The sequence below is a fragment of the Sceloporus occidentalis genome, unplaced genomic scaffold, assembly GCF_023333645.1.
Source record: "Sceloporus occidentalis isolate IW3139 unplaced genomic scaffold, rSceOcc1.0.p SCAF_5, whole genome shotgun sequence".
Taxonomy (NCBI): domain Eukaryota; kingdom Metazoa; phylum Chordata; class Lepidosauria; order Squamata; family Phrynosomatidae; genus Sceloporus; species Sceloporus occidentalis.
The window spans coordinates 6,764,193-6,777,467 of NW_028316985.1; the positions used below are offsets into that span (position 1 = coordinate 6,764,193).

At 41.4% G+C, this 13,275-nt stretch overlaps 1 protein-coding gene across 4 annotated transcripts in view; it reads right to left on the reverse strand.

Moving 5' to 3' along the window:
* The window catches only part of LOC149311610 (muskelin), a 165,433-nt gene that overhangs the window by 67,584 nt on the left and 84,574 nt on the right, over positions 1 to 13,275 (reverse strand). For all 4 annotated transcript variants that reach the window (XM_089527467.1, XM_089527469.1, XM_089527466.1 and 1 more), the window contains exon 9: positions 2,205 to 2,317. In XM_089527467.1, the coding sequence (XP_089383593.1) occupies positions 2,205 to 2,317 (113 nt within the window). The remainder of the gene's footprint in view (positions 1 to 2,204; positions 2,318 to 13,275) is intronic.

Here is a 13,275-nt window from a genome sequence, read left to right on the forward strand (position 1 = left end):
TAGGTGGAGGCACAGAAATGCTGTAACAAGAAAATGACTCCTTTCTGAAGCCTCTGAAGTAGTCAAGCCCAATATTATGCATGTTTACTTAGTAATTAGTCTCACTAACTGGATTTTACTCACAGGTAAATTTGAAGACTTACATTTAGGATTTCTACAAACAGAAATATGTAACACCAAAACTTTTTTTTTCTTGGAATCCATTTGATATTCTCAGAGACTCTGTACAACAGATTGTTCCTTTTAGTGGCTTGTTTACGAACATACTGCCCTTCTTCTTACAAGAACATTGGAAGCATCTTCCCTGTTGAGTTTATTTATCCAGTTTTGGCTGTGACCTTAGCAGTTTGCTTTAGATTTTTGCCAAAGTCCAAAGGGTTCAGGTTTTTGACCCAAGTAAGGAGTTTTAACCAAAGTAAAGAGACCCAAGTAAGGAGTTACTTCAAGTAAGAAGTTTGGGTCTTTATCTCAAGAGGAGACCCACTCCCCTTAATTATACATATAAATACATTAAGTACCATACATACATATGTAAAGTTAGCTCCCTCCTCAATATGACATCCCTTCAAGTATTTAAACAGAGCTATCTTATCACCTCTTAACCTTCTCTTCTTTAGCCTGGAGAAGAGAAGGCTAAGAGGTGATATGATAGCCCTATTTAAATACTTGAAGGGATGCCATATTAGGAGGGAGCTAACTTGTTTTCTGCTGTTCCAAAAACTAGGACCCGGAGCAATGGATGCAAGCTACAGCAAAAAAGATTCCACCTCAACATTAGGAGGAACTTCCTGACAGTAAGGGCTGTTTGACAGTGGAACAACTCCCTCAGAGTGTAGTAGAGTCTCCTTCCTTAGAGGTCTTTAAACAGAGGCTAAATGGCCATCTATCGGGGATGCTTTGATTTAGATTTCCTGCATAGCAGGGGATTGGACTGGATTGCCCTTGCGGTCTCTTCCAACTCTATGATTCTATGAAATATGCTTACTTACATATAATGTGTGTGTACTTGCCCTCCAAGTCCCCTCTCAACATATGGTGGCCCCATGAATTTCATAGCCACCATCTTGAGGGGAGAGAGGCAGGCAAGCTCCAACTGCCTGCCTGGAAGAAGAAAAGCCCTCCCTTCAGCCACCATCTTGGGGGGAGAGAGGCAGGCAAGCTCCAACTGCCTGCCTGGAAGAAGAAAAAGCCCTCCTTCCGACCACCATCTTGAGGGGGAGAGAGGCCTGTTATGTTGGTTTTTTTTTTTACTTTGTATTGTACTTCCTGTTGTACACCGCTTTGATCTAATTTGGAAAAGCGGTATATAAATAAACATTATTATTATTATTATTATTATTATTAAGCAAGGAATACTCAAAAGCAGTTTAGCTAGTTCCTCCCTCTGAAATATAGCCTACAGAACCTAGTATTCACCTAATGTCTCCCATTACTAACCAGTGATGACCCTGCTTAGCTTCCAAGATCAGACAGAAACTGATGCCTTTAGGGTATTTAGGCCCCAAACCTACTTATATGCATGGCATCTACGTACTGCTTTCAAGTGTTCAAACCACTCTGGTTGAAATGCTTATAACCATTTTATGAGATAGGTCATTATTATGCTCTTAAAGAGGGAGAAGCTAAAGCCAAGAGAGCTCCTCACATCCACAAGAAAACAACACGGCAGATGAATGAAGGATTTCCTGATTCATCTGTCACTATTTTAGCCATTATGCTATACCAGCTCAGCCCCAGAGTAGGTGGGAATATTTCTAAGGTTTATCTTATTAAAACCCACCTAAATTTCTTCTGATTTCCAAACCTCCAGATACTTTCCTCTTCCCAAAGTTTCATCTAGTTAAGTGCTTTTATTTCATGCCTATTTCGAGGAATTTAGCGGTAGCTTTCTGTACCAATATCTCCAATCAGTTCCAAAAGCGTCATTAGACATTTCTTTCATTCTGTTCTGCCAAAGCATCTTGTTTATTTCTCAACAAGGGAACTAGCCAGCTTTTCCATCAACTATTATGAAAGACATTTAAGACCTAAAAGGGTCATGACTTCATCTTCTCTCAGAATGGGCAAGCAGGGGAATGTTTGTTTCCGACATCACTCCTTGCTCAATGCTAAGCTACAATTGGCGTGTTTAAAAATTGTGTTATCTTGGCAAACACCAGACTCTGATCACAAAGCACACTTGTAAGAAAGTACTTGATACTTGCCTCTTTTTCAGTATCTCTTGATATACACATCCACTGGTTTTCCTTCACGCTGTATGCCCAGAAGTCTGCCAGGTCCTGCGTACCATCCCAGCCTCCAAACAAATAAACGGTTTCTAATCAAAATTTTGGAAAGAGGCATAAGTTTATGAACTCAACAGCTTGAAACATAAGCACACTGTCAGAATGTTTGCTTACAACAACTAAACACTTTCAGAAATGTAAAACCTACCTCTTCTGAAGTATGACCGTCTGTCACTGGGAAATACTGAGCAAGATTAGGGCACAAACCAGTTGTTTAAGGCAATGAGATCCCAACATGCAAAATAATCTTGAAGGAATCCAAAAAGAACAAGGTGAGGGGAGATCAAGATGACCGGTGGAACCACCATCCACATCTAAGTTTCTGCCACAACGTCTTCAAAAAGTGCTCCAAGCTTTCTCCTGCCTAAAAGTTTCAATCCCTCTTCAGGTCTCCTTCCTTGGAGGTCTTTAAGCAGAGGCTGGATGACCATTGTTCAGGGATGTTTTGATTAATAGTTCCTTCATGGCAGGGGGATTGGACTGGATGGCCCTTGTGGTCTCTTCCAACTCTATGATTCTATATACAACTCTTGGGCCCATTACAAACGGGCTTAAAAGTGTGTGCTCCGCGTGTGCTAGGGTTAGAAAGGGGCATCCTTTTGGACGCCCCCAACCCTAGCACGCGCAGAGCGTGCACAAAATGGCAGCGGCCGTTCCACACGGCCGCCGCCATTATGACGTCACGACCGCGTCACCTCTATACGGGGCGGTGCGGACGTGATATTGTCACGCTGCACCAGGGCAGGAGCTCCTTTTGCCCCAGGCGGCCCCTTTCTCCTCCTCCCTGCTGCCGCGGGGTGTCCTTGGGGCTTGAAGCCCCAAGGACACCCCTTTTCAGGCTGTGGGGAAGGGGCCTTTTGCTGCTTCCCTGAAGCCTGGAAAGCGGTGGATTGGGGCCTCAGCGGCTGCCGCTCTCGCCACTGAGGCCCTGATCCGGCCGGAAAAGGGGCGGGTGCAGGCCGCCGCTTTTCGGCGGTCTGTAACCCACCACTATGTCTACTTCATAGTAACAGAAAATGTAAACCATCACAAAAACAAACCCCTGAGTTGGTCACAAGTTTGTTGGCCACCATCACTTACTATTAGGAAAATAACTCACTGAAGCAGCAGCCAGAATGGTAACTGTCTTTCTAATGCTAAAAATATTGTTGATGTAAATAAAATGTGCCAATAGTGGGGATTATTATCCATGTTTGGCCATTTTCAGAGGAGAGGGGAATTTGGGGTGGATGTCACTTTTATTGTGGAGGAGGAGATCTCTCTCAGCCTAAATTGGGTGAGGAAAATGTATCAAGGATCCATGGGAGGCTGATACTAGAAGTTGCCTATTCCTGCTTTAGGCCCTTCTGGTTTTTTAACCTGTATTCTGGGAAACACTAGAAATGGGAAAATTCTCTTACTGCTGACAACCAGCAATAGTAGACAAAGAACACATAACACTACTTGTCTCCAAAAACTGGAATTCCTCATCAACAAACAGATATAAGACAGTGTCAGGTATCTTCTGGACAATCCCTGTTTACGGCGGAGGGAACCATGCTCCTTATAAAAGGCTTCACAATACCCTGTAATGTATGAAAGTTTTTCAGCAGACAAGATGATCTAGAAAGCATTCCCAAAAGGAAGTCTGAAAATTGTTGCTGTAGATCTCCCCACCCCCAAAAAATATCTAGCACAGAAAGGTCCATTTCTCTGAAATATATTAATTTACTAGTCCCCAGACATCCGGCCATGTTGCCAAATGATGCAATAATGCTTCTTTTGAGAGAGACAGAGAGAGAGGAAGAGCTTGACCTCCTGCTTGCAATTGCACTGGTGACTGCTACTAGTGCCTCCACCAAAAGGTTACCTTGGGTTATTAACTTTAATTATCCTTCCTTTCTGAAAACACAGGGCAGCCAATGTTCCTTGCAAAGAGCAAGTCCTTTTGTGTTCCTAAATTCCTACAGCTCACAAAACCCACACTGGCCACAATGGCCCAATTGAGAAGCAAGGGAAGAACACAGGACATTTGGCACATGCCACATACCCTACTAGGCCTCAGATAAAACATCGTGCAAAGCCCAGAGAGGCTGCATCAGCCACAAAAGGGGATGGAGGCTAGCAGAAAGAAAACCCACAAGTATCCCAGGAGAGAGGCTGCTACCATGAACCAAACTCTTAAATGGCAAAAAAACCCATCTGCACTCTTATCATTTTCCAGCTGCACTCCAGCACAAAAGTTCCCTCCACCCTATGATAGAATGGGTAATGTTTGCCTTTTTTTCTTCCTGTCTCCTTAGCTGATGGGCAACATTTCTTTTTCTATACTATGCTTTAAATAACAGACATTATTATATATATTTTTGCTTGGTAATTTTGTTTACGAATTACAGAGCCAATACTGCCTTTGTAATAAAGTATTGTTCTGAACTAAAGTGAAACACTGGCTAGACTCCAGAATTTAAAATGGGGTGTGGGGTGGTGCTCCACATTTTATTAGACTGGAACTTTGATCTCTAGACAGATAGATAGATAGATAGATAGATAGATAGATAGATAGATAGATAGATAGATAGATTAGATAATAAATATAAGATAGATAGATTAGGTAAGAAAGATAAGTTTGAAAGATAGAATAGATAGATATAAATGATAGAAATATAGACAGACAGACAGGCAATCAGCCTCACCAATGGCTATGCTGCTTGGGACTTGAGGGGAGTTGCAGTCCAACACCATCTGGAGGCCCACATGTTTCCACCTCTAGTTTGAAGTCAGCATTTTAAAAAATAAGGAGTCCCACTATCTTTAAAACATCTTTAAAACATTGGTTTATTCATATTTCTACTTAAAGATCAAACAGCACACATACCCCATCTTCATCCATCACTGAGCTGATTTCTGATCAGAAAGATCTACCTAGTGTTTAATATCAAGCTCTTCATTTTGCCTTAAACATGTTTCTCTCCACTGCACCAGTTCAATATAGTTTCTGTTGGTGCTTCCTCTGCTGAGTCTTTTTCAAATTATTTTAAGGTTACTGAAATCTTCCCCAGGATGCATCTGAATCCCAAGCCTTATGAGGAAAGACTTTGGGAGCTGGGGATGTTTACCCTGGAGAACAGAAGGTTAAGAGGTGATATGATAGCCTTGTTTAAATACTTGAAGGGATGTCATATTGAGGAGGGAGCAAGCTTGTTTTCTGCTGCTCCAGAGACTAGGACATGGAACAATGGATGCAAGCTCCAGGAAAAGAGATTCCACCTCAACATTAGGAGGAACTTCCTGACAGTAGGGACTGTTCGACAGTGGAACACACTCCTTCCTCGGAGTGTAGTGGAGTCTGCGTCCTTGGAGGTCTTTAAAAAGAGGCTGGATGGCCATCTGTCAAGGATGCTTTGATTGAGATTTCCTGCATGGCAGGGGGTTGGACTGGATGGCCCTTGCGGTCTCTTACAACTCTTATGATTCCTCGCTGGGGCTCATGGAAGAACCCCAAGCACAAAAGAGGCATTTGAATGGACTGTTTTGTTTTGTTGAACTCCGTAACAACTGGAATTGAAATGTGATTAGTCTCATCTTCCTCTGCAACCCAACCATCCTGAAAATAGTTTAGACACATCTTGTTCCAAACTGAGCATCTTCAAAACAGTCTAATATTCCTGTATCTTCCACTTGCCCACTATCCTGTTTCTTTCATTTTATAAGCAACTTCATCTGATCTGTACCTTTAAGAAAGGATAGAGTAACTTCAGTGGGCCAGTTTTATATACCCAGAATTTACCATATGAAACTGCAAAATATAAGCCCCAAAATGAGTGGCAGTGAGGACTTCCAAGCGTGTACAGTATGTGTAAAACAGCTGTTCCTACAGCTTCTTGGAAGGGCAAATGGCCTTGTGCACACCCATTTTCCCTTAAGTAGGGGAGTATTAGGGACAGGGGGTTTGTGGGACTACTAAAATAGCAGCAAGGGATGTTTGTGACCCAGAGGTATAACCTTCCCTACTTCTTGCTTTAAGGGTTTCTCCTGCCTACGTCAGACCCTTCTTCCACTGCCAGCTCCAAACCAGCCACTTATGCTTCTGGGATGTAAAGTTTAGGCAGTCTAAGAAACAGGAGACCAAATGACACGTACCTACTTTTACAGGAACATGAGCATCAGGGTTCAAGTCACTTAAACAAAAACTCCTCTCCAGTTTGGATACATACATACTAAACAACCGAGGACATGCCTTCCTGTACAGTTTAAGGTGGACACAGCATCCACAAAGTTGATAAGCCTCGAATGCCTTTGTAGAAATAACAAGACCTAAGTGAACTGCTTAAGTATGGCAGTGCAAGATGCTTCCTTGCCCTAAAGGTCACCAAGTCAAAAAATATACATGTACATCTCAGTTAACAAAATAGCTGCGTTCTTGGATGTTACTTCTTTAACAGAAAATTTGATGCCAGAGGCAGAAATAATGGGGAAAGAATAGGGATAGGTTCCACACCACACCAGAAAAAAGATGAGCAATTCTATGATTGAACATGTTTTCAGCAACCTTTTAATTCAAAGTTAAACAATACATCCATATAAAATCAAACAACCAGTTCAGGTAAACTTTACCTAAGTAAACAAAAATATTTTGATCCTTCTACAGACAACCAGGAGTCTCTTGCCATAATGTATCCAAGACTCACTTTTTCTTTCACCAGTCTACACTTTTATTATGGCTTCCATTTTGGGGAGCAGACTTATGGATCTATAATTTGCTTCTTATTATACTGGGGTAACTGCTTAGACAGGCTTATCTGCCCTTCCCTTTTCTCTCAATTTTCTGTTCATGCGTGCCAAGTAACGGATTCTGGAGACTACTGCAGACTACTGTTTTAGGCAGACACACATGGCTGCAATAGGATTGGATAAAGTAGAAACTTGCTCTTTCCCAACTCAGATTTTATTGCACTGTTTACTCTGGACGCTCTGCTACAACCCAGCACTGCCAGTTTGTGTTTCTCTAGCCCTCTTTCACCATCTTCCCACTGCCAAATCTGCTTTAGAGATTTCCAGTTAGACAGAGGACAAAGGAGAGCTGGGGAGGTGGAAACAGACTTTATACAAAGGAGCATCTTTATCAGAGGTTTTGTTAAAGGAGATATGTAAGTAATGACCACCATTGCTTCTTTCCCCCCATTTACAAGCATAATTGAGAGACCATTAGAAATTGCTTTCAAAGGATGACTAACCAGTGTGGTGACATGGTTGTGAGAGACAGAAAGTCTTCAATTTAACATAATTTTCCATGATTCTGTTAGTTATCAGAAGAGGAAATTACTGTTTAGAGACCTAAATTCCAAATCCCCTGCTAGTGATGACATCCTGTCTTGAAAGTTCAAGAAATCTGGGTGGTATTACTTAAATTTACCAATTTCTTTAAAAAGGAGGGAAATAGGAAGCTGCCTATCCTTGAATCAGACCATTGGTCAAGTTAGCTTAGTATTCTCTGGACACCTGCATGGTGGCCTGGGGCCAATTGCCCTTCAGACCCTCCACAGGTCACACACCCACATAAAGCACAAATACTGTATTTTCTGGCGTATAAGACTACTTTTTAACCCAGGAAAATCTTCTCAAAAGTCGGGGGTCGTCTTATACGCTGGGTGTCGTCTTATAGGGCAGGTGCTGAAACTTCTGAGCCAGACTGGAGAATCTACAGTTGCCGCATATGGTGGGGGGAGTTCAAAAATGGCTGCGGCCATAACCCCACCGTATGTGACGATCGAATGAAAGCAGTTACCACTCTGATAGTCTTGGAGACAGGGAGGGCTGAGCAGGCAGGGAGAGCTGATCAATCCAAGCAGGCTTTGTATACAACAAGGTTTCCTGCTAAGTGCCTGCATGTCACTTGAATTAAAATTACCATATTGAAATCAAATTTGATGTTTTTTTAATTTTTATTTGGTGTGCATTGGAAGAGGGGTAGTCTTATACGGTGATTATATCCCAAACGCTATATTTTAACTGGAAAAGTTGGTGGTCGTCTTATACACCCAGTTGTCTTATACACCGGAAAATACGGTATCTGTTTTCCTTTGAAATGGTGACAGGAAGTAATATCTCAGCTCCATGAAAGGGGGCCTTCTGTGTAGTTTGGGCACAAAAGCTACCTGTAAATTAAACCATTACTGCTGGGGGCTTCAAGAGCCAGAAAAGAGATCCAGAAGACTTTTGCAGCTCATGGGCGAACTTTGCTCAGTGCTGATTTAGACTGTATGGCAGGGTTTCTGATGTGTGGCATCTTTTGCAGCCCTATAAGGAACATGGAGCGGGGACCTTCTGCATACAAAGCACATGTTCTGTTACTGAGTTAAACCTTTCCCCTTAACAGTGACTTCACAATTAAAACATAAACAGAGCCAATCACCACAGCTGGATATAAGAACCAGAACAACACATGCTATCAGTTTTAGTGACCATAACAACAACAACAACAACAACAACAACAACAACAACAACAACAAGGCATTCATTTATATCCTGAAGCATGTCTAAAACCAGGCAAGGAATCATACTTTTCAACCTATGAAGGGAGGAAGTTCCTAAACACTGAAATTGTAATGCTAAAAACAATTGCCAGGGTTTGGAGGAAGGCTTGATTAGTAGATTAGCATCTGAGGGAGGACCACAAGGGTGGAAATGCTCAGATTAATATTAAGTTTTGTGCCTCTCTGTTGCCAGAGACAAAGGTCTGACCTCTGGTTATGAAAACATGTTCCCGCAGTGCTAATTGCAGCTATGTGCACTGGTTACGTAAGCATCCTTTTGACAGGAGGTACCATCAGTTCCATCACACTGTTGGGTTATAAAACACAGTGCTGCATATCTGACGTTTCTACAAAGGTGGCTGCTGGCTCTATAAGGCACTGTGCAAAATGTTAAGATGGATGCCCACCAGACATGTAATCAATTGGCAGCGGGGATCTCTGTAAGGCGGCTGACTCGCAAGCCAAGTGCTGATTCATCCCCACGCAAGCCACTTTGCTATTAATAGTGTCATAATGCCACAACATCCTATCTGAGGCTCCTTCTGACTCTGGAACCCCAGGCTGGAATTGTACCCATTCAGCCTGTGGTAGCCTCTGCTACCACAATTTATCCCATAATGAGAAGAACAGCATGTACACAGAAGAGAAAATATATGTTTCCACCCATGAATTAACCTAAGAAAGTCAGTCGGATCCTTCTAAACTTGTTAAATTAACAAGAAGGAAGTCTACCCACTCAGCAGATCCAGAACTGGACAGAATTTGTTTCCAGAAAAAGGACGGGGGAAAGAGAGAGGTTATTTTAGTATTACTACTAGCAATCAGTTATGCTGGTCATAGCTGCCGGTACATACTACATTTGTTATAATTGTAATGGCCACTGGCTTAATGCAAATAAAAGTTGATTTCATTTTGATTTGAGGGAGGTCACAATGAGGGAAGTCTTTGTCAGGCTCCATGGATCAAAAAATCTCATGCAAAAAGGGGGGCAGAAAACTGTGGTCTCTTACATGTTTTGGGGTGGGAATGGCCCAATACCACTAGCTGTGCTGCCTTGGGCTGATGGGGGCTGGGGTTCCAAAACTTCTGGAGGGTCACAGTCTCCCTCCCCTCCACGGATTAACCAGTATGGAGTGGTGAAGTCACTTGTCCTGGGCGTAAGAAGGCTACTGGCTATAGTAGATTATTGCTATTTGTCGCGTATTGACAATTACAGTATTAGAAGTATACTGTCTGGGCAAGCAATGTTTACTTTTGCACCTTGGGATATTGAGATATGTTTTCAAGGGGGTGGATAGAAAGCTACGTTACTCAGCTTGGTCAGAGATTAATGGGTCACCAACTGCCTTCATATTCTTCCCAACAGAATTTCTGATATGTTGCAGAGCCAAAATAAGAATGTTTTTCAAGTAGTATTCCATTACTTAAAGAGGAAAACAAGTTGATTATTTTTTACCACCATGACAAAGAAACCCATCCTACATGGCAGAACATAAACCTCACCTGAGTGACAAATGGAGAAATTTCACTCAGATGTTCTCAAATTCAGAAACTTTTAGAAGAGAGCTAACATCCCATTTTATGGGCCTCTACACTCAACACTGACTCTTAATGTTTGGGAGATATAAATGTAATTTTTCGGGCAAGATGCAGAATTCCAAAGGTAACTTTTCTACAAAATTAATGTGTTAGGCAAGCCTGAAAGCCACTTCCTGTAACATTTCCCATGTTTAAATTTAAAAATTCTTAGTATTGCAAAGATCCCCAAATCCTATTACCTTCTATCCACTAGAGGGTGCATTTCAGCTGTGTTACTACTTCTTCACAAAATAGGCCTAAATCCAATTGCTAGTAAGACTAACAATAAACCCACTGCATTAGTAGAACTTAAATAAGTGCTGACTTTCCAAGTCAATGATTCCAATGATAGCAAGTTCATTGGGTCTAATCATGGATTTAGACCCAAATTATTAAATGACTATAATGAGATAATATAGAAAATGATTAAAAATCATATCTCAGCCTGCAGATATACAATCTAACAATGAAACAAAAAATAGTACGGAAATAAGTGGAAATGGGGAGTTATACCCAACTACTCTGAAGGCACTGGATTTTAGAAGCTAAGCAATGTGAGGCCAGGTTAGTACTTGGATGGAGGACCACCAAGGAATACCAGATGCTGTGGGCTATATTCCAGAGGAAGGCAAACACCTTTTGACTATTCCTTGCCTAAGAAAATCCTATGACCTTAATGGGATCACCCTAAAATGACAAGTAACTTGAAAGGAACATAGATGCACTGTTCTTGTTGTTGTTATTATTGTTGTCACTGTGTACCTTCAAACCATTTCCAATTTATGGCAACCCTAAGGCAACCCTATCACAAGAGCTTTCTAACAGAGTTTGTTCAGCGGGAATTTGTCATTGTACACCTCTAACCCTGAGAGAGAGTGGCTTGTTCAAGCTCACCCAATGGGCTTCCATGACGAAACGGGGATTCAAATCCTGGTCTCCCAGAGTCCTAGTCCAGCACTCAAACCACTATACCATACTGGCTCACTCATATACACACATTATTTGATGGCTATTATATAAAAAGAAGCACGGTTTGCTTAAGTTAAAGTATACTTAAGGCCTTTCTCTTATGTTAAGTAGTCTGGGCAGAACATATGTTGTCCTGAAAAAGAGGTTAAAGGCAAGCCGATTGTATTTCAGGATTGGTTTGCTACTTCATTCTACATTTCTTTTATTTATATTACCTCCTCAAAGTCTTCAAGGACAGTTTATAAAGCTTGGAGGAGTCAAGATGGCTAAAATAAACTAGAAGTAAAATCACAATTAGAATTGAATATAGTCTCTAGAGAAGAGACTATTTCACTGAAGGGGAGGAGAATTTATTACAACTAGATCAGTGATTCCCAAACTTTGGCCAACCAGATGTTTTGGACTTCAGGTCCCAGAATTCCTTGCAGTTGGCCAACCTTGAAGTCCCAAAACATCTAAAGGACCAAAGTTTGGGAACCACTGGACTAAATGGATGCTCTGAGATACCAAAATGTCTTTGTGTAACCAGAATTTCAGATTAATATGTATTTACACAAGCACCAAAGTAAACTGGGATTACATTTTTTTAAAAAATGTTTATCGTGGCTGAGGCAATGGAAAGCAAAAAAGTGACCCAGACTATTACTCAATCCAACCAGTGAAAAAATGACCTTCCAACCATCAGGTCCCACCCAATCATGAAGCAAAAGCCATCCACTGAGCCACTTTGAGAGAACTCTGTGCTGGCCCACAACCAACACTGGCCCCCGCTTGATGATTTTATGTCTCTGGCTGTGGCAACTGCAAAACCTCAGAGGAAAACAGCAAACCTTTTCTGACTTTAGGAGCAACAATTGATGTATCCAGATAAAAATAAGCAATCCCACACTGAGCCCAAACTATGAATGCTCTGGATGCTAATGGAATTTGCCTCCCCAGAGCCAGTCCCAGGAATGAAGCTCAGTAACACAGTACATCACCGAATGAAAGCCTAAAGAACTCCAGGAGATCCTACAGCCATTATCATGACACTCCAGACTATAAACAGATGGATAGCAGAATGGGTCACTAGGCAGGGAAGTTGGGGCAAACTGGACAAGTCATCTTAAATCCCATTTTGGGAGGAAGGCAAGATATAAATACAATAAATGAATAAATCAAACCAACAAAGGGCAAAGGCAAGCAAAGAGATGAGGTTCCAAAAGCCTAGGAAGAATAGAAAGATGAATGGACAGAAAGAACTAATCTAGCAAACTGGACCAACAGCCCAAAGTTTGGGAAAGCTGAACTGTTTTGACACAAAACTTGCACAGAGTTCCCAGGAGACTTTCTAAGAAGTCTGAGCAACCTTCTCAGTTGCAACGTCCAACTTGAGGAAGGCCCTCCTCCAGAGCTATGGATTCAAAGACAGAAGCCATTTTTGCTGGAGTTGGTAGAAATGTACTGATTTTGACTCCAGCTTCAAAATAAAAACTTAGCGCAGTGGTTAAATGCCTGTACTGTAGCCATTCACTCAAAACCACAAGGTTGCGAGTTCAAGACCAGCAAAAGGGCCCAAGCTCGACTCAGGCTTGCATCCTTCCGAGGAGGGAGCTAAAATGAATACCCAGACTGTTGGGGGCAAATTAGCTTACTTGCTAATTAGCTTACTTGCTGTTCACCGCTATGATCTTTGGAATAGCGGTATATAAATAAAACAAATTATTATTATTAAAAATATTAGAACGTTCTGTTAGTGTTCATTTGATATATTTTTTAGTTTTAAGGCACTTCCTATGATACTGTTTAAAAGGTTTTTTTAAAATTGTTAAATTTTGATGCATATTTACTTTCACAGTAATTTACTTTCTTGTTCAGAAATTTTAATCAAATAAACATTTTTATATTCTATCATTCTAAGTAGCCTGATGATTCATGTGGGGTGGTGAAAT